The 22,455-nt window shown below is 35.1% G+C and overlaps 3 protein-coding genes across 7 annotated transcripts in view; 1 reads left to right on the top strand and 2 right to left on the bottom strand.

The window, feature by feature from the left end:
* LOC138322707 (transmembrane channel-like protein 7) overlaps positions 1-13,234 on the top strand; it is a 34,328-nt gene extending 21,094 nt beyond the window's left edge. For 3 of the 5 annotated variants that reach the window (XM_069266750.1, XM_069266752.1, XM_069266753.1), the window contains 15 exons: positions 331-382; positions 1,133-1,214; positions 1,498-1,763; positions 2,271-2,422; positions 2,773-2,917; positions 3,092-3,253; positions 3,738-3,898; positions 4,050-4,200; positions 4,748-4,845; positions 5,095-5,208; positions 6,469-6,544; positions 6,842-6,969; positions 7,347-7,514; positions 11,269-11,347; positions 11,751-13,233. In XM_069266750.1, the coding sequence (XP_069122851.1) occupies positions 331-382; positions 1,133-1,214; positions 1,498-1,763; positions 2,271-2,422; positions 2,773-2,917; positions 3,092-3,253; positions 3,738-3,898; positions 4,050-4,200; positions 4,748-4,845; positions 5,095-5,208; positions 6,469-6,544; positions 6,842-6,969; positions 7,347-7,514; positions 11,269-11,347; positions 11,751-11,876 (1,960 nt within the window). In that variant the 3' untranslated portion in view covers positions 11,877-13,233. Of the gene's footprint in view, positions 1-330; positions 383-1,132; positions 1,215-1,497; positions 1,764-2,270; positions 2,423-2,772; positions 2,918-3,091; positions 3,254-3,737; positions 3,899-4,049; positions 4,201-4,747; positions 4,846-5,094; positions 5,209-6,468; positions 6,545-6,841; positions 6,970-7,346; positions 7,515-11,268; positions 11,348-11,750 lie in introns of all 5 variants that reach the window. The other 2 variants (XM_069266749.1, XM_069266751.1) reach the window with 1 other exon arrangement.
* A 1,940-nt stretch (positions 13,235-15,174) lies between these two features.
* On the bottom strand, positions 15,175-16,688 carry LOC138322710 (pyrethroid hydrolase Ces2a-like). Its single transcript, XM_069266757.1, has 2 exons — positions 16,317-16,688; positions 15,175-15,839 (listed from the first exon to the last, which is right to left on the bottom strand). The coding sequence occupies exons 1-2, from the start codon at positions 16,685-16,687 to the stop codon at positions 15,605-15,607; spliced, it is 606 nt and encodes a 201-aa protein (XP_069122858.1). The 5' UTR covers position 16,688; the 3' UTR covers positions 15,175-15,604.
* Positions 16,689-18,443: 1,755 nt separating this feature from the next.
* Positions 18,444-21,682, bottom strand: LOC138324223 (fatty acyl-CoA hydrolase precursor, medium chain-like; the record flags this gene model as incomplete). Its single annotated transcript, XM_069269303.1, has 2 exons — positions 18,444-19,700; positions 20,178-21,682. Coding segments are annotated over 2 exons (1,740 nt in total), but the record flags the coding sequence as incomplete, so codon positions are not given.
* Between the last annotated feature and the right edge of the window lie 773 nt (positions 21,683-22,455).

Below are 22,455 nucleotides of genomic sequence, written 5' to 3' on the forward strand. Positions count from 1 at the left end.
AAACTCACTCAACTGCATATTTCTGATTCTATATATCAATGGTATGACAATGGGTTTGTTGGTGATATGTATAACCTGTGGTGACTGATCTAATACTGACATAATTTATACATGTATTAAAAGTTTCACTTTGTATATGTTGTATTCTATACCGAGTACAGTGAGTCGAATCAATGTAACTTGCACACAAGTAACCATAAAATCAACACAATTTTTCATTTTGAGTGTTTATGCAATATAATTCTAATATATGGCAGATAAACATATTGTAATGTTTAATTGAAATAACTGCAATGGAGTATTAAAAAGTGAGTTATCTCCCCTTTACAGAGACTCCACTCTGAATAGGATGAATCGACTGAAAGGCAGCAAGGAATCTAAGGTAGGAATAGCCTTAAAACCTTATATAGTCAGACCTGTCTATAAAGACCACCCATGGCAATAACTAGGTTTTGGGGGAACTACCCTTTTCAAAATATGTGGAAAGTTACTATAGGTCATCCTCGGTCCCAGGTGTTCGTCGCACTATCGCTTACTAACCCCTGGGACCATGGGCTGCATTTGCTGTTGTATCATGAATAACTCATTACCCAAATGCTGGTCATTTGATTGGCTCCGCTAAAATCAGGCGGATGCAATAAAATTTTGTGTCTCAAAACAGACTTTGGGTATAATATGGTACACTTTGTTTATATATTTCAAGGATGTCGCTGATACACCTGTGTCATGCTTGAGTGCATATCCAGACTGATTTCGTATAGTTTTTCATTTCATACACAGGCTTTTGACTATTGAAATATGGACAACTTCTAAATGCGGTCTTCATATAAAGGTCGAATTGTGTTATTTACTAAGAAATTGGTGATAATAAGCATATCCTTTATACAGGGGTGGTTGATAAGGCAGGTTTCACTATACATTTTATCACAAGGAACTACTGGTTGTCTGTATTCTGTTTTGATACATAATTAAAGTTTTAACAAAGGTATCATTTAAGTTAATGTCAAGAAAAAATCCAATAATGATAAAATGCAGAAAATATAACATTGTACATATATTTTAGATCATTGGTTTTGGTGTAAAAAATGTGATAAACCTGTATGTCTACAGCACATGATACCTTCTATTGTAGACATGGTTCAAGATAAAACGACAAGCAAAGGAAATGATGCAATATTTCACAATATGGCTGAGTGTGTTCAAAGAAATTGAAGGCAAGATTTATCTCTATGTCTGAGAAATCTATTTATAAATATATTAAACAGGTAATAAGACACTTTTGAAATGTTGAAATTCAGAACTCTTAGGCTTTTTGTATAAATCAGCAATCTGTGACCTAAAATACAAGATCATTGGATCTTTTGGGGTTTTTTTTGTTTGTTTTTTGAAAATATGCATACATTATTCTCTTATTGCAATTCTCTGTTGACATTCATCAGAATCTTTTATATATGTTGAGATATAGTAACATCAACTTAATATCTTTCTGATTTCCAGGTTCGTATGGAACAGCCATTATGACGTACTTTAGATTTATAAAATGGTTGATGTTTCTGAACTTCTACATCATGATAATAATGTTTGGCGTGATAACTGTGCCGTACCTGGTACTGGGGCCGTACAAGTTTGAGGAGTCTGTAACCCCCGACGTCGGTGGATACCTGGAGTCTGTTAACTGTACCCTGGACTACATTGACTATAATATCAACTACACCAACTCTGAATCTACATTTGAGAAGGTCCTCGATATTCTACAGGGAACAGTAAGTCTTTAACCTGTACTTTAATACTACATGCATAGGGACTTGATACAAGTTCAGAACCAGCAGTCCAGCATAAGTGTAACTGGTCCATATGTTTACTGGAAATAAAACAGGAACGTTTACAAAGACACTTTGTAAGAGAAATGTATTACTATTTGAATGATCATACTGAAGCTTGTCCAGGTTAGCTTGCCTCTGTATTACATAATATTTGTATTAAATGCTTAATACAACTTTCACCATTTAAATTACTATAAGCCTAATTTCTTTTGTGGCTACAAAATTTCACGATTTTGATTTCAAAGCATTTTCATAGAGGTTTTCCCAGATTTACAATTGAATTGAAATGAATTTTTGTGAAGTTGCCTTAATTGCGACAATTGAGAAATTTCACATGTGAAAGAAAGAAGATGGTTTACAGTGATTATATGATATACAATGAGATGAATCACTAATTTTAGAAAGGACGCTACATTTATGCTTTAATTGGGATGCTTTACTGTATAGGGTTGGATGGAGAGAAAGCTGCTGTTCTATGGAGTATACTTCAATAAGACGTACACGGCCGGTGATGGTAAGGAGGTGTACAATATGAGTCTTGCCTATCTCCTGGCTGTGGGCGCTAGCTTCATTATCAGCTTCATACTACTCGTCAAAAAGTGAGTTCGGGGTTGACAAATGTTTCTTTGACAAATTTCTTTTACTTCAATTTATCAGTGAATTGAATTGAAACTTTTGTTAACATAATGATATAAATTACAGTCATTCTTTTGTCATTATGTTTCTTCCTTCTAAGTGAGAAACTTAGTCTAACCACTCTGATGCCTTAGCTTCGTTTGGTGTCCTTTTGTTTCTCTCAGGGAGCAACTTTATTCCTATATCAATCTGTAAGACCACTGTGTATATTCAGTATGGTAGCCACTATCTACTATATCACCTCCTCAACTTTATATCATTATGACTGCTGATCGAGCCCATTAAAAAAGATCACCATGTGTTTGTGTTACAGTTCTGCTAAGAATGTCAAGGTGACCTTGGGGATAGAGAAGACAGTGGCCAATTACAGTAATAAAGTGTTCGCTGGCTGGGACTACTGTATCAAACAGGAACGAGGTGCCAACACCAAACGGGCCTACATTAAAACCGACATCAAGGTATCTATAGTGCTGTTAGGTGTTGTTATGTTCAATTCAGATGTATGACTATGGTTATTATAAAGCTAAAGTTTTTTTCATGCTAATCAGTCTATTTGTTTCCATCTTCAACTTGATACATCCGTTCACATGTTCTGTAGATATGGGTAGAATGTTACATGATTTGTCCTTCAGGCTGACCTTCAGGAACAGAGACTCAAACTGAAGCTGTCAAAACAGACCGTGAAAGACAAGTGTCAGCTTTATACAGTGAGAATCTTTATCAACATCCTCGTGCTGGCTCTACTAGGGGGTGCCTGTTACCTCATAATCTTCACCACAGAGAAAATGTTGGATGTAAGTATCACACTTACACTTAATCTTTTTTTTTTTTTTTTTTTTTTTTAAGAAAAAAATCAGAATACTCCAAATACATAAGAAACTGTAGACTGTATACTTATTGTAGGACTAATAGCCCTTCAGTAAAGCAAAACAAAAAATTATGTAAAGTGAACAGTGTAAATGAATCAAATGATACCAGGTGTCTTGGTAATATCATTATTTTCTTGGTGTCATTTTAACATATTGTTCTTTGTAGAATGAAATATATTCTCTTTAATGTCAGTTATGGGATAAACAGAATCTAGCACTTGTGTTGATGATATATTCGATTCATCAAACTGAATGATCTGATATGCTACTTACCTAGAAAGACTTATTGGTAGATCTTGTCATTTACATAAACTGATAAATAAGTATCACAGATGGAAATTAACTTCTGTGACAAATGGTAAGGTGAGTCTGTCCTCCGGTTATCATTGTATGTTTCTCTGTATTTCAGTTACTGAAGAATGACCTATCAGATATCCTGTCCCTCATCGTACAGTATGTACCATACATCACCATCACAGCCCTCAACCTCATCCTTCCATTTGTCTTCCAAAAGCTTGCTCAATTTGAACGTTACTTCCATGAAAATGAGATCAAGATTACCTTAACCAGGTAAGTAAAGATAGTTGATTACCTGTACATCAATTCTGTGTAGATTATTTTGATAGTTGGAGGGCTCAGAAGAGCATGTTCACTTTTCTTTAGGCTAAGTCTTAGTGAAACAATATTGTTTGAAAATGTTTCCATATTTGTTTCATTTCAGATCCATCATGTTACGACTGGCGTCCCCGATTGTTTTAATTGTTATCTTGTATAGACAGCTGATCGGGGAAGGTGAGGAAGAAGATCTGGGACGATGTGGTAATACTCGTTGGGAAAGTAGTGACGGAGGCACAGTTAAAGGAAATGTCAAGGTAGTAATGTGGAGTAGTACACTGACTTCGTAAATTGTAACTAGCAGCATTGTATCAAAGATCTATATCAAAATTCTTAAAATTCATAGAAACAATTCAACTCTATAAGTGTAATGTGTACTGTATATATACACGATCTGAAATGAGTGTTCATTTCATAGGTAATTTGACAAAAAGAGACTTAAAAAGTTTTTATATTTGCGAGCTTTTACAAGCAAAAATTAAAACTTTAAGATGAGTTTCACAGAGTATCTATGAAATGAACACAAATTTAAGATACTTTTAATCTCATAACTACAAAAACCTACTTTTGAATAATCTCAATATCAGAGTGTGTTGTAATAATTCAAAGGAGGCTGCCATTTTGTCCCGACATCCATGAATCCTAACGTCAAGTCATTACTTTACTACGTCAATTCATAATGTCACAATAAATTTACAGACAATGAAAAAAACCACTCAATGTTATATATTACACTAGTGACATACATTACACAGGCGAAATCAGTGAGGGAGATTATGTGATGTTGTTAATGTTTGTTTTAAGTGCTGGGAGACGTATGTTGGACAACAGATCTATAAGTTGGTACTGCTGGACCTGATTGTAGAGACTGGTATTGTACTGTTTGTACACCTACCACGCAGGTAACAATGCTAACACCTTGAGATACATTTCAGTAGGATGTACTTGTGATTTGTTGGAAATTGGTGGGAAAATATGAATATAATTTCAAAATTCTGTTAATGTTATAATGTTCTGTTGTATTCTATGTATCGAATTGATTTGAACTTCAAAGACTGTGCACTGATATGAACATGACATGTGATTGTTGTTTCAGTTTCTGACACTTATTTCCTTTTCACTTTTAATTTTCTCTTTCACATCTTTTTCAGATTGATATTCAATCGATTCAGTTCAACAAGTAAACTGATTAAATTGATTGGAGCTCAGGAATTTAGTGTTCCCATTAACGTAGTGGATATTATATACAGTCAGATTCTGTGTTGGTAAGTGGGCTATGGTTGCTAGGGTACAAAATATGTTCAAATAATGATATTCGTGAAGTTTCTCCATGCATGTCATCCTTTTATTACCAAGATCACATAGAATTTTATGTTTTATATCATAAATTGAACTGTAGATTGGAACCTTGTCAGTGTTATGCATAACGAATGTGTTTTTGTGGTATGTTGTTTTCTACCACAATACATCGTGTTATTCCACTCTCAGGCCATTTTATAAATGTGCATGGTGTTGGGTAAATATATTGATATTCCACTAGTGGAATAACACCTTCCGGTCTTTTGATTGGTTGAGATTTTACACTTTGACCCGAACCACTATTTTGTAAAATGTTACGGATCGCTGCTTGCAGAACAAACAGCTCTTATATGATATATTGTTGAAGGTAATTGATGTGATGTACTTGACAATGTTATTTTTGTAGGTAACTGATGTGATATACATGACCATGTTACATATTTTTGTAGGTAACTGACGTGATATATGTGACAATGTTATTTTTGTAGGTAGCTGATGTGACATACTTGACAATGTTATTTTTGTAGGTAATTGATGGGATATATGTGATAATGTTATTTTTGTAGGTACTTAATGTGATATATATGACAATGTTACATATTGTTTATTGTAATTGATGTAATCTACTTGACAATGTTATTTTTGTAGGTAACTGATATTATATATGTGACAAAGTTACATATGTTCAGGTAATGATGATATAATGTTACATATTGTTGAGGTAACTGATGTGATTTACTTGACAATGTTACATATTGTTGTGTAACAGGATATACTTGACAATGTTACATATTGTTGCAGTGTGATGTGATTTTCCTGACAATGTTACATATTGTTTTAGGTAACTGATGTGATAAACTTGACAATGTTACATAATGTTGCAGGTAACTGATGTGATGTTCTTGACAATGTTACATATTGTTGTAGGTAACTGATGTGATTTACTTGACAATGTTACATAATGTTGTAGGTAACTGATGTGATGTACTTGACAGTGTTACATATTGTTGTAGGTAATTGATGTGACTATTTGACAGTGTTACATATTGTTGTAGGTAACTGATGTGATGTACTTGACAATGTTACATATTGTTGTAGGTAATTGATGTGATTATTTGACAATGTTACATACTGTTGTAGGTAACTGATGTGATATACGTGACAATGTTGCATATTGTTGTAGGTAGTTGATGTGATTTACTTGACAATGTTACTTATTGTTGTAGGTTGGGCTTGTTCTTTAGTCCTATCATTCCCTTCATGACTTTTGTGAAGTGCTTCCTTTTCTTCTATGTTAGAAGGGTAAGACTGATATCATTAATGCAAAAGTTTATAAGAAACAAACAGACTAAATTCCTCTCAGATTATTACTGTCAGCAGATGTTAAAATGTAATGCTTAAATGATTAACTCAAAGGCTACAATTAATGTATATGGATACACTACTTATTACAAAATTAGGAAATGTGAAAGAAAAGAGATATTCTAATACTGTGAGAAGTTTTGTGATAAGTTTACGTGCTATAGATATTGTTTCATGTTGAGTATGTCATTAGTAAAATGTCTATTCTTTACTTGACTGATTTTATTTCTGCTCCAGTTTTCCCTGTCAAACAGTCACATGGAAGACCGCCCCTTCAGGACCTCACGCTCCAACTCCCTATTCATGACCGTGCTACTTCTCTCCTTCATTTTAGCTGCAGTTCCCATCGGCTATATGATCGGAAAGTAAGGAGGCTCTTCATTCTAGTCTTATCCTAGTAAAAATGTGAAACAAATTTAAGAAAAAGAAAATATTAGATTGTTTTATATGCAAGATCTCTTTTTAAATTCATTTGATTTTCATTACATATGAGACTCAAAGAAACTTTTGAATTTTTACATAATAAGCGACATGTTGTATTATGACTGAATTTATGTGAAACTATTTGCCAGTGAAGCAATGAACAATCCTGTGTACTTTATCCTATCTCAGAAATCATCTTAAGTAATGACATCTTTTTAAACCCATAGTTTGTGAATATAAAACATTTACATGTAACCAAAGAATTTTTCTCCTATGTAGAAACCTGATTTACAGAATACTTGTGTTTGTCATTCTGCAGCATTGCTCCTAGTCAGAGTTGTGGCCCTTTCCGAGTGTATAACTCTACTGAAAGTGTCATGTTTGATACCATTACCAACACTGTCCAACAATGGCCGCCAGTAGCACGGGAAATCTTCTACTTCCTGGGGACTGCTGGATTTCTGGTCCCCGTCATCATTGTCATGTGGTGAGTTGTACAAGGAATTGATAGATTTCTGGTCCCCGTCATCATCGTCATGTGGTGAGTTGTACAAGGCATTGATAAATTTCTGGTCCCCTTCATCATCGTCATGTGGTGAGTTGTACAAGGAATTGATAGATTTCTGGTCCCCTTCATCATCGTCATGTGGTGAGTTGTACAAGGAATTGATAGATTTCTGGTCCCCGTCATCATCGTCATGTGGTGAGTTGTACAAGGAATTGAAAGATGTTTATCAACTTAATCACGTCAAAAGTTGTGTAATGGACTCGGCTTCAGTATTGGAACAAGAAAAGTCTAAATGTGTCTACCGGAGTGGATTGGTTAACCTTTGATGACATATTCTTTTATTGTTCCATAAAATAAATGATGGACTAACATTTCACACTAATTTTATCTATGTAATCAATAAGATCTTTTCACTCATATGTGGATTGATTGGTAGAATTACAGACCACAGGAAATTTTCAGGACAGTAAAAAAAATCCAACAGTGAATTTGGTGTGTTTATGTTGAGGATACAACATGCTATTCTCCACATAACTATGATTCATACAGTAATGGCGAATAAATGTACAAAATGTACTGAAGTACAACATGCTATTCTCCACATAACTATGATTCATACAGTAATGGTGAATACATGTACAAAATGTACTGAAGTACAACATGCTATTCTCCACATAACTATGATTCATACAGTAATGGCGAATAAATGTACAAAATGTAAGTACAACATGCTATTCTCCACATAACTATGATTCATACAGTAATGGTGAATAAATGTACTACAAAATGTACTGAAGTACAACATGCTATTCTCCACATAACTATGATTCATACAGTAATGGTGAATAAATGTACAAAATGTACTGAAGTACAACATGCTATTCTCCACATAACTATGATTCATACAGTAATGGTGAATAAATGTACAAAATGTACTGAAGTACAACATGCTATTCTCCACATAACTATGATTCATACAGTAATGGCGAATAAATGTACAAAATGTACTGAAGTACAACATGCTATTCTCCACATAACTATGATTCATACAGTAATGGTGAATAAATGTACAAAATGTACTGAAGTACAACATGCTATTCTCCACATAACTATGATTCATACAGTAATGGTGAATAAATGTACAAAATGTACTGAAGTACAACATGCTATTCTCCACATAACTATGATTCATACAGTAATGGCGAATAAATGTACAAAATGTACTGAAGTACAACATGCTATTCTCCACATAACTATGATTCATACAGTAATGGCGAATAAATGTACAAAATGTACTGAAGTACAACATGCTATTCTCCACATAACTATGATTCATACAGTAATGGTGAATAAATGTACAAAATGTACTGAAGTACAACATGCTATTCTCCACATAACTATGATTCATACAGTAATGGCGAATAAATGTACAAAATGTACTGAAGTACAACATGCTATTCTCCACATAACTATGATTCATACAGTAATGGCGAATAAATGTACAAAATGTACTGAAGTACAACATGCTATTCTCCACATAACTATGATTCATACAGTAATGGTGAATAAATGTACAAAATGTACTGAAGTACAACATGCTATTCTCCACATAACTATGATTCATACAGTAATGGCGAATAAATGTACAAAATGTACTGAAGTACAACAACATGCTATTCTCCACATAACTATGATTCATACAGTAATGGCGAATAAATGTACAAAATGTACTGAAGTACAACATGCTATTCTCCACATAACTATGATTCATACAGTAATGGCGAATAAATGTACAAAATGTACTGAAGTACAACATGCTATTCTCCACATAACTATGATTCATACAGTAATGGCGAATAAATGTACAAAATGTACTGAAGTACAACATGCTATTCTCCACATAACTATGATTCATACAGTAATGGCGAATAAATGTACAAAATGTACTGAAGTACAACATGCTATTCTCCACATAACTATGATTCATACAGTAATGGCGAATAAATGTACAAAATGTACTGAAGTACAACATGCTATTCTCCACATAACTATGATTCATACAGTAATGGCGAATAAATGTACAAAATGTACTGAAGTACAACATGCTATTCTCCACATAACTATGATTCATACAGTAATGGCGAATAAATGTACAAAATGTACTGAAGTACAACATGCTATTCTCCACATAACTATGATTCATACAGTAATGGCGAATAAATGAACAAAATGTACTGAAGTACAACATGCTATTCTCCACATAACTATGATTCATACAGTAATGGCGAATAAATGTACAAAATGTACTGAAGTACAACATGCTATTCTCCACATAACTATGATTCATACAGTAATGGCGAATAAATGTACAAAATGTACTGAAGTACAACATGCTATTCTCCACATAACTATGATTCATACAGTAATGGCGAATAAATGTACAAAATGTACTGAAGTACAACATGCTATTCTCCACATAACTATGATTCATACAGTAATGGCGAATAAATGTACAAAATGTACTGAAGTACAACATGCTATTCTCCACATAACTATGATTCATACAGTAATGGTGAATAAATGTACAAAATGTACTGAAGTACAACATGCTATTCTCCACATAACTATGATTCATACAGTAATGGCGAATAAATGTACAAAATGTACTGAAGTACAACATGCTATTCTCCACATAACTATGATTCATACAGTAATGGCGAATAAATGTACAAAATGTACTGAAGTACAACATGCTATTCTCCACATAACTATGATTCATACAGTAATGGCGAATAAATGTACAAAATGTACTGAAGTACAACATGCTATTCTCCACATAACTATGATTCATACAGTAATGGCGAATAAATGAACAAAATGTACTGAAGTACAACATGCTATTCTCCACATAACTATGATTCATACAGTAATGGCGAATAAATGAACAAAATGTACTGAAGTACAACATGCTATTCTCCACATAACTATGATTCATACAGTAATGGCGAATAAATGAACAAAATGTACTGAAGTACAACATGCTATTCTCCACATAACTATGATTCATACAGTAATGGCGAATAAATGTACAAAATGTACTGAAGTACAACATGCTATTCTCCACATAACTATGATTCATACAGTAATGGCGAATAAATGTACAAAATGTACTGAAGTACAACATGCTATTCTCCACATAACTATGATTCATACAGTAATGGCGAATAAATGTACAAAATGTACTGAAGTACAACATGCTATTCTCCACATAACTATGATTCATACAGTAATGGCGAATAAATGTACAAAATGTACTGAAGTACAACATGCTAAAGTAATGCGAATAAATGACAAAATGTACTGAAGTACAACATGCTATTCTCCACATAACTGATTTACAGTAATGGGAATAAATGTACAAAATGTACTGAAGTACAACATGCTATTCTCCACATAACTATGATTCATACAGTAATGGTGAATAAATGAACAAAATGTACTGAAGTAGTCATCATTTAGCTGGCCTGATAAATGATTATTCAAAATATTGATATTTATCGTATTTTCTCCTCAGCCTTATATTGTTGTCATCTATTGTGTGCATTGATGTTTAAGTTATATATGTTAAATCTATATATATATGCATACCTTTGAGTCATGGACATAGTATGATACTATGAACAACTGCAGCCTAAAGTACTTTGACTATCAAATGATATGACTTTGATTTCAGCCTCTTAATGTACTACTATTGGCTGTTGGGGTCTGGCTACAAGAGGACAGAGAAACTTCTCCAACACCAACTAGTTCTGGTACGTATTAGATCAGGTGATTAACTATAAATGAGAGGGTGCATCTGTCCTTTACGTTTATATACCTGTGTTATAATCCAAGTATTTAAAAAACATGTTTAGAGTGAAGTTGAATTGAATGAAATTATCAAATCTATGATGACATAAGGACATAACATTATTTAACAATGGAGAAAATCTATAGTACCATGATAAGCTCACCACTAGTACCACTGGCAACTACTCCAGATCAGCTTTGTCACTCAGAGATGGAGAACATCAGACACACAGTTTGGTCACTCCAGTCCAAACTGATGCTAGTCAGATGTGTTGTACTATTAAGCAGTAATTGGGATAATCTGTTTCATAAAGTGTTCATGTTTATCTAAATAATTTAATTAAGCATCTGTTTTTATCCTGATAGGAAGGAAGAGATAAAAATTACCTGTTGGGTCGAGTCAAAGAGTACAAGCTGCTGGAGCCAAGGTCACCTGACCACGCTGAGGATGTGTTCGACTTCCGACAGACAGATGTATTAGCAGGCACCTAACGCTGAAGGTCAAAAGTCTCATAATATATACTCAGGTATGGCTTCGTACAGAAGTCTTCAGAAAGGTGCATGTCACATGTTGGATCTTAATGCCATAGAGTAGCTATAGGGCAGTGTTTGATATGAGAGATTATTCATGTCTGTAAAATATGATAGCAATCCTTAATACACAGCAGAATAATTGTTGTTTGATGAGAGTTTATCAATTTATGTGATGTACATTAAAATCAAAACATGTATTCAAACTGCAGCAGTGGTTCTCTAATTCAATCAATGGAAGTTTCAACAGATATTTCTACTGTAGTTATATGGGACTGTTCGCCTTTTGCCTATGCATGTATATCAACAAAATTCAGAAGAGTTCAAAACATTCTTCAGATGTTTTTTCTGCTTGTCATCTTGCTGTGAATCTATCAAAAATCTTATGAATATCATCATCATAAAATGTATTTTTCACATATATATGTACTTAAGTGGTTATAGCTTGTAGATTCACTTATGAAGGACATGCAGTGCTCTTTTGTTACAATTACTGTGATATTTCATGAAAATATTTCAATGTGCAATTTACTATATGACATGTGGTATTGAAAGTTCAAATGATTTTACATAGTTATTAAAACATTCACAACAATAATATACATAAAAATAACTTTATTTTTTAGATTTGTGATTCTATAGTAACCACAAAAGCAAAAATATAAGACTCTTTCATATGTAGATATGAAGGATAGGGATATTCTACCCGAGGGTCACAAAAGTAAAACCAGAGCCTTGTCGAGGGAAGAATATTCTTCATATCCACATATCAAAGAGTATTTTCCTCTCATATCTCGACGTTTTAATTGCAATTTTACTACTATTATTTTCCGCCATTTTGAAATAAATTAGAAAAAAACTTGACTGCAAGTCAATTCTTCATACATGAAAAATATGCGTGTATTTTCAACGCAAATACCGTTGTTTGTATCTTTTAAAAGAATGTTAAAATAGTAATTTTGTTGACGCTGTGATGTCAGGGGGCTTTATTGCATGGGTAGACATGCAATACATGTACAGCTTCAAGCGACAATAGCGGATTGCCCTGGACCAGCCAGCATTACACATGTAGGAATGAGAGAAAAGTTTCTACACAATGAATATTTCATGCTTCACAATTTCTCAATATATAAATTAGACAATGTGTGTGTTACACTGTCTTAGTACTGTCTGGTCTATATATTGTACATGTGTGTGTTGCACTGTCTTAGTACTGTCTGGACTATATATTGTACATGTGTGTGTTACACTGTCTTAGTACTGTCTGGTCTATATATTGTACATGTGTGTGTTACACTGTCTTAGTACTGTCTGGTCTATATATTGTACATGTGTGTGTTACACTGTCTTAGTACTGTCTGGTCTATATATTGTACATGCGTGTGTTACACTGTCTTAGTACTGTCTGGTCTATATATTGTACATGTGTGTGTTACACTGTCTTAGTACTGTCTGGTCTATATATTGTACATGTGTGTGTTACACTGTCTTAGTACTGTCTGGACTATATATTGTACATGTGTGTGTTACACTGTCGTGTGTGTTACACTGTCTTAGTACTGTCTGGTCTATATATTGTACATGTGTGTGTTACACTGTCTTAGTACTGTCTGGTCTATATATTGTACATGTGTGTGTTACACTGTCTTAGTACTGTCTGGTCTATATATTGTACATGTGTGTGTTACACTGTCGTGTGTGTTACACTGTCTTAGTACTGTCTGGTCTATATATTGTACATGTGTGTGTTACACTGTCTTAGTACTGTCTGGTCTATATATTGTACATGTGTGTGTTACACTGTCTTAGTACTGTCTGGTCTATATATTGTACATGTGTGTGTTACACTGTCTTAGTACTGTCTGGTCTATATATTGTACATGTGTGTGTTACACTGTCTTAGTACTGTCTGGTCTATATATTGTACATGTGTGTGTTACACTGTCTTAGTACTGTCTGGTCTATATATTGTACATGTGTGTGTTACACTGTCTTAGTACTGTCTGGTCTATATATTGTACATGTGAATTACACTGGATGTTAAACATCTCAGATTATAGTTTTATACATTGTTTGTATTTATTCTATGTTCTCTAATGTTAACTATCTGATGTGGCAGTTTAAACTTATTTCTACAAATAATGAAAAGAAATCTCAGTCTTCCTTATGTACACATCAATGTCTTTCATTGGAACATGCAATTCTTATTCTGGAATTTCCAGATTTAATATTTAAAGTTAATACATAATACATTATATCATAGTATTTTTTGTTTATATAAATATTTGACATATTTTTAACGGGTTTTTTTTTTCAAAATCAATATTGTGAATTAAAAGTTTTATGAGATTTTAGAATAATAATGTACAAAAGTTTCCTATACCCTATAACATATATCTTCCACATTTCCCTCCAGTGAATGTTGCTGTCGCAGAGTATTATTTCTACAATAATTATCAGTAATACTCTCCAAGCTTTCTGAAGTTCTTATCTACCTTTTCAGGTGACCTGGGAAGTACCCCATCCCCCATATTCCAGGGGTTACTATCACTGTCGGTTTATCCATCCACCCATGGATTATTTCAACCCCAGATGTTGCCCGAGATACTCAGGCCCTGACACCAGACTTGGACATTATGACAGATATATGTCTGATGTAGGTCATCTATCTGTCGTAATATGTCTGGTGTCAGGGCCAGAGTACCTCAGGCTACCGTTGGAGTAATGAGGAGGATGGGGAAGTACTTAAAAAAACAAATATTGTATAGAAACTGTCAATATTCATATTTCCAGGGTAACATCACTGTAGAATGCTTGTATTTCGATGTTGTATCCTTACTTTACACCAAACATTCCTCTATCCACTTGTACATTCAAATGAGATATTAATTAATTACAACTGTATGTATCAATTAATATTATATATGTATATTGAATAGAATAAAAATGTCTTTTCTACAAGTTGCAAATGTGTTCTTTTAACTTCAAGAGAAATCAATCTGTATATGAATAAAGAAATTAATAATAGTTTTGATACACTGTTTCTGCTTTTAAAATTGTTTTTGAACAAATTAGGACTGGGTAATAATGAATTAACAATGTGAAATTAGCACTATCTGCTTGCATGAAAGCAACATTTCCAACACATCAGCTCTAAAATGTTAAAGCTGCACATTGTTGAATTTATGAATTATGTATGTTTACAAAGGTAAAGCAATTCTCATTTGTATTTGATTTACTACATACGGTTTAATGGGTGACATACTAATTACAAAAAGTTATCTATAATATAGAATTAAAATCGACATTGAAAAGAACTAAGACAAGAAATAAAATGCACCTGGATACTTTGTTTACACCAAGTTATATGGCATCCACACTTCCTCAGCCCATATCGAATCCAAGTATGTCATATATACTGTGTCACAGTATGACATATATATAGAGATAAAATGTCTATAGAGCCAAACGCCTGTGATTCAACAGAGTCATTGATAGACAGAGGTGATTTTCATTGTCTGATACACTACTGGTAGTTGCATCTTCTTCCGTATTTACATGTAAGTATAATTGTTTTACCAACAAGCCAAATACACGCGTGCATGGTATATCGGGAACAAGGGCTCCAGAAATAAGTTTTGGTCATTCTTGAAGTATCTATAAATTACCAATCTCTATGACATTATCTTTTATAAAACCAAAATGCTTAAAACAATCCAAAACGGAAGGTATGCGTGCATGAAACGACTTGGCGCTGAATTGGTTTCGTCACTTTTTAAACTGTTTGGTATCTCCTGCAGAAGGAACTGCATGCGGGCTTTGAATAGGTCTTTTCCTGCTGACGGCTCGTATTTAATGTCTATATATTGACGATCATCAAAGTTGTAAGCAGGCCACGACACCAAATCCTCACTATTTGGGTTCCTGAAAAAGAGCGAAATTGTTTTCGAGATGTGATTGCAGTTCCCGTCATTTATGATTTCAATTCTAACTCAACAATAGATGCTACACTCTCGTTACTCCAGGGATTATATTCACCATTGGACTATGCCATAGCAAAACCGAAGGCTTTGTAAGCAACAACTGATGAAATCGATATTTTGGTGTACATCTAAATAAGTATACCAGAACAATGTGACTGACTGTGTTGCTTTGAAATTATGCGTCACTCTCTACATAATCTTCAAAGGAGGACTTTGTAGACATATGATTGATGTGTTTATTTCTCTCTATGAAATACCACCAGATTTACTTTGACATAGTCCAGAATAACGTCAGTGACAATGAGATGACTCCTTGATACGTTTCATTGATCCTACCAAAAGAGTTCGTTTTGAACTGTCAACATGAAAATTACAACACATAAAACATTACGCTACCTGATCCGTCTCCAATACTTACCCTGTTTTAGCAAAGTTGACGAAGTACGAATTGAACGTATCTGTCATGCCCCTGGCTTGTTCTGTGGCCCTGAAGGCAGGCGCCTGGTTATAAGGACCGAACTGGTAGCCGGTTTCCTCCCCGTGACCAGCACCAAGTACCCAGTAGGGTTTATCATATATGTAGGAGGTGTTGGTCTTCTGAGAAAATACATATTGGTAGGTACTGCCCGATCCTTTCCCTTGGCTATGGAAGTCGAGTATTTGTACAGTTGGTGCCACAAAGCACGAGTCTCCGTAGAGGTTCGCAATATTCCTGCTCCTCTGCGCTATGTCGTCTGTAGTGTATCTTCGGCATATCATATTGGATACATCTGAACCAGCTTGGAACATATCACGTCTTAGTACTGTCTGATCTATATATTGTACATGTGTGTGTTACACTGTCTTAGTACTGTCTGGTCTATATATTGTACATGTGTGTGTTACACTGTCTTAGTACTGTCTGGTCTATATATTGTACATGTGTGTGTTACACTGTCTTAGTACTGTCTGGTCTATATATTGTACATGTGTGTGTTACACTGTCTTAGTACTGTCTGGTCTATATATTGTACATGTGTGTGTTACACTGTCTTAGTACTGCTGTCTATATATTGTACATGTGTCACTGTCTGGTTTAGTACTGTCGGTCTATTATGTACTGTGTGTGTTACACTGTCTTAGTACTGTCTGGTCTATATATTGTACATGTGTGTGTTACACTGTCTTAGTACTGTCTGGTCTATATATTGTACATGTGTGTGTTACACTGTCTTAGTACTGTCTGGTCTATATATTGTACATGTGTGTGTTACACTGTCTTAGTACTGTCTGGTCTATATATTGTACATGTGTGTGTTACACTGTCTTAGTACTGTCTGGTCTATATATTGTACATGTGTGTGTTACACTGTCTTAGTACTGTCTGGTCTATATATTGTACATGTGTGTGTTACACTGTCTTAGTACTGTCTGGTCTATATATTGTACATGTGTGTGTTACACTGTCTTAGTACTGTCTGGTCTATATATTGTACATGTGTGTGTTACACTGTCTTAGTACTGTCTGGTCTATATATTGTACATGTGTGTGTGTTACACTGTCTTAGTACTGTCTGGTCTATATATTGTACTGGTCTATATATTGTACATGTGTGTGTTACACTGTCTTAGTACTGTCTGGTCTATATATTGTACATGTGTGTGTTACACTGTCTTAGTACTGTCTGGTCTATATATTGTACATGTGTGTGTTACACTGTCTTAGTACTGTCTGGTCTATATATTGTACATGTGTGTGTTACACTGTCTTAGTACTGTCTGGTCTATATATTGTACATGTGAATTACACTGGATGTTAAACATCTCAGATTATAGTTTTATACATTGTTTGTATTTATTCTATGTTCTCTATTGTTAACTATCTGATGTGGCAGTTTTTTGTATACCACATAAAACAATCAGATAAACTTATCTCTACAAATAATGAAAAGAAATCTCAGTCTTCCTTATGTACACATCAATGTCTTTCATTGGAACATGCAATTCTTATTCTGGAATTTCCAGATTTAATATTTAAAGTTAATACATAATATATTATATCATAGTATTTTTTGTTTATATAAATATTTGACATTTTTTAACGGTTTTTTTTCAAAATCAATATTGTGAATTAAAAGTTTTATGAGATTTTAGAATAATAATGTACACAAGTTTCCTATCCCCTATAACATATATCTTCCACATCTCCCTCCAGTGAATGGATAAACTTGTGCCATTCTGTAAAGCTCACCATCTGTAATAAAAGTGCTGCTGTTTTGTATATGTTGCTGTCGCAGAGTATTATTTCTACAGTAATTATCAGTAATACTCTCCAAGCTTTCTGAAGTTCTTATCTACCTTTTCAGGTGACATGGAAAGTACCCCATCCCCCATATTCCAGGGGTTACTATCACTGTCGGTTTATCCATCCACCCATGGATTATTTCAACCCCATGTGTTGCCCGAGATACTCAGGCCCTGACACCAGACTTAGACATTATGACAGATATATGTCTGATGTAGGTCATCTATCTGTCGTAATATGTTAGTCTGGTGTCAGGGCCAGAGTACCTCAGGCTACCGTTGGAGTAATGAGGAGGATGGGGAAGTACTTAAAAAAACAAATATTGTATAGAAACTGTCAATATTCATATTTCCAGGGTAACAACACTGTAGAATGCTTGTATTTCAATGTTGTATCCTTACTTTACACCAAATATTCCTCTATCCACATGTACATTCAAATGAGATATTAATTAATTACAACTGTATGTATTAATTAATATTATATATGTATATTGAATAGAATAAAAATGTATTTTCTACAAGTTGCAAACGTGTTCTTTTAACTTCAAGAGAAATCAATCTGTATATGAATAAAGAAATTAATAATAGTTTTGATACACTGTTTCTGCTTTTAAAATTGTTTTTGAACTAATTAGGACTGGGTAATAATGAATTAACAATGTGAAATTAGCACTATCTGCTTGCATGAAAGCAACATTTCCAACACATCAGCTCTAAAATATTAAAGCTGCACATTGTTGAATTTATGAATTATGTATGTTTACAAAGGTAAAGCAATTCTCATTTGTATTTGATTTACTACATACGGTTTAATGGGTGACATACTAATTACAAAAAGTTATCTATAATATAGAATTAAATTAAAATCGACATTGAAAAGGCACTCAAAACTCATAGAAACGCTCAAAACTAAGACAAGAAATAAAATGCACCTGGATACTTTGTTTACACCAAGTTATAGGGCATCCACACTTCCTCAGCCCATATCGAATCCAAGTATGTCATATATACTGTGTCACAGTATGACATATATATAGAGATAAAATGTCTATAGAGCCAAACGCCTGTGATTCAACAGAGTCATTGATAGACAGAGGTGATTTTCATTGTCTGATACACTACTGGTAGTTGCATCTTCTTCCGTATTTACATGTAAGTATAATTGTTTTACCAACAAGCCAAATACACGCGTGCATGGTATATCGGGAACAAGGGCTCCAGAAATAAGTTTTGGTCATTCTTGAAGTATCTATAAATTACCAATCTCTATGACATTATCTTTTATAAAACCAAAATGCTTAAAACAATCCAAAACGGAAGGTATGCGTGCATGAAACGACTTGGCGCTGAATTGGTTTCGCCACTTTTTAAACTGTTTGGTATCTCCTGCAGAAGGAACTGCATGCGGGCTTTGAATAGGTCTTTTCCTGCTGACGGCTCGTATTTAATGTCTATATATTGACGATCATCAAAGTTGTAAGCAGGCCACGACACCAAATCCTCACTATTTGGGTTCCTGAAAAAGAGCGAAATTGTTTTTGAGATGTGATTGAAGTTCCCGTCATTTATGATTTCAATTCTAACTCAACAATAGATGCTACACCCTCGTTACTCCAGGGATTATATTCACCATTGGACTATGCCATAGCAAAACCGAAGGCTTTGTAAGCAACAACTGATGAAATCGATATTTTGGTGTACATCTAAATAAGTATACCAGTACAATGTGACTGACTGTGTTGCTTTGAAATTATGCGTCGCTCTCTACATAATCTTCAAAGGAGGACTTTGTAGACATATGATTGATGTGTTTATTTCTCTCTATGAAATACCACCAGATTTACTTTGACATAGTCCAGAATAACGTCAGTGACAATGAGATGACTCCTTGATACGTTTCATTGATCCTACCAAAAGAGTTCGTTTTGAACTGTCAACATGAAAATTACAACACATAAAACATTACGCTACCTGATCCGTCTCCAATACTTACCCTGTTTTAGCAAAGTTGACGAAGTACGAATTGAACGTATCTGTCATGCCCCAGGCTTGTTCTGTGGCCCTGAAGGCAGGCGCCTGGTTATAAGGACCGAACTGGTAGCCGGTTTCCTCCCCGTGACCAGCACCAAGTACCCAGTAGGGTTTATCATATATGTAGGAGGTGTTGGTCTCCTGAGAAAATACATATTGGTAGGTACTGCCCGATCCTTTCCCTTGGCTATGGAAGTCGAGTATTTGTACAGTTGGTGCCACAAAGCACGAGTCTCCGTAGAGGTTCGCAATATTCCTGCTCCTCTGCGCTATGTCGTCTGTAGTGTATCTTCGGCATATCATATTGGATACATCTGAACCAGCTTGGAACATATCACGTGCAACAGCAGGGGCCATGACGTCACACAGTAGTTCTGGTGGATAGCCTTCGCTGGATGTGAAGTTCAGATTTTGTTCGAAAGGGTAAAACATGTACAAGGCCACAGCACCTTCATTGTTCATTGTACCCGCTATCAAGTCAATAGAAGAGAAAAACATAGATTCCGCAGAATTTCTGTCGGCTAAACTGTCCACAGGCTTTCTTCTGAACAGTTCTCCGTCAACGACTGGGTACATTTGGGAAGCTATAGAAAAGTAACCATGGTAATTAACGTTTGTAGTCGGGTCTAGAGAAGCCTGCATTAGCCTCTCTTTAGAAACATACTGGAGACAGTTTGTTACCACGTTACTGGTAATGGCGGTGGCGTTTGTAGTCGGTATACATCCAGCGTCTCTGATCACTTGCCTCGCCACTAGGATGGGATCCTCCGAGATCGACATAAGGCTTGTTGCAGATCCACTCTGAGCTGCCACTCGATGGAATAAACCTCGGTTGCTAGGGATACTTGCTAGTAGTGTCACAGATATTCCACCTGCCGATTCGCCAAAAATGGTGACGTTGTCGGGATCTCCCCCGAAAGCAGCAATGTTCGATTTCACCCACTTCAGAGCTTCTATCATGTCCCAGAGGCCGTAATTACCAGGTAGAATCCTATCTCCTGTGCTCAAGAAGCCAAACACACCCAGGCGGTAGTTGATGTTCACGCCCACAACGCCTTTCATTGCGAAATAGGACGAATCATAAGCAGTTCCCTGCTCTATAATATAGGAGCCGCCGTGGATCATGAACATTACTGGTTTTTTGTCTGCCGAAGAAATAGGATAAGTTGTAAAAATGTTAAGCTGCAAACAGTCTTCTGACATATCCTGGTTTTCTATTCTGCTCCATAAATATTCGCCTCCAAGATCCTTCTCCTGCATGCACGAAGGTCCGAACGCTGTACCGTCAAGTGTACCTTCCCACGGGTCAATGGGCACAGGCTTCCTAAACCTCAGCTTTCCTATCGGAGGTTTGGCGTAAGGAATATTCCGGAACTGGGCGATGTCTTGGCCAAGGACATTCTTCACCAGCCCCCTTACAGAGCCCGAGGGAGTGCTGACTGTGGTCGTGGTTTGACAGACCAGCCCCCTTACAGAGCCCGAGGGAGTGCTGACTGTGGTCGTGGTTTGACAGTCCACACATGAGAATACCACCAGTATAACACCCAGGTTTGTCCAGAAGAGGACGGATGTGTCTACCATTGTGGTCACTACAATACAAAACATAGGCAGTTAACATCTTATACATTATGCCCAGACGGCATTTCAACACAGAACAGACAGTTTCGAGCACGAGGATTATGGTAAATATCTTGCCATGCTAATCCTACGGAGAAACAAACTGTCGTTGTCTGTCGCATTTTAGTCTAAGACAACCCACATTATCAACTGGAAATTAATGTATCAATTAATGATACTAAGAAAACATTTCATGGGTGACGTTTCGATGGCTTGTACGATGGACATGTATCCAGTCGCCTTTTTCAGACAAGATCATTCATGTTTTAATTTCATCAGTTTATTGAAAAATAATGTTTGAAAACTTTTGTGAGAATCCGACGGATTCACACAGTTTGCAAACATTGTTTTATATATCCCCAATGAAATTTAAAAAAAAAATAGTGACATCAATGCTTCTTAACATCACAGACTGGATTTGCTTTGATCACCTGTAGGCTTGGTTTGATGAGAGTTTATTTGACAAAAGCTGTTTACAGATTAAGTCTATATTTACACATGATCGAACCACACACGTCTACGTCTGCATTCTCTTAGACAGCATATTTATTGACCTTGGCCGATGCGGACACACAAGTTTCACCAAATGTCTTGACGTTTTTCTACTTTACTATATGCTGTAA

The sequence above is a fragment of the Argopecten irradians genome, chromosome 5 (genome assembly GCF_041381155.1).
Source record: "Argopecten irradians isolate NY chromosome 5, Ai_NY, whole genome shotgun sequence".
Taxonomy (NCBI): Eukaryota; Metazoa; Mollusca; class Bivalvia; order Pectinida; family Pectinidae; genus Argopecten; species Argopecten irradians.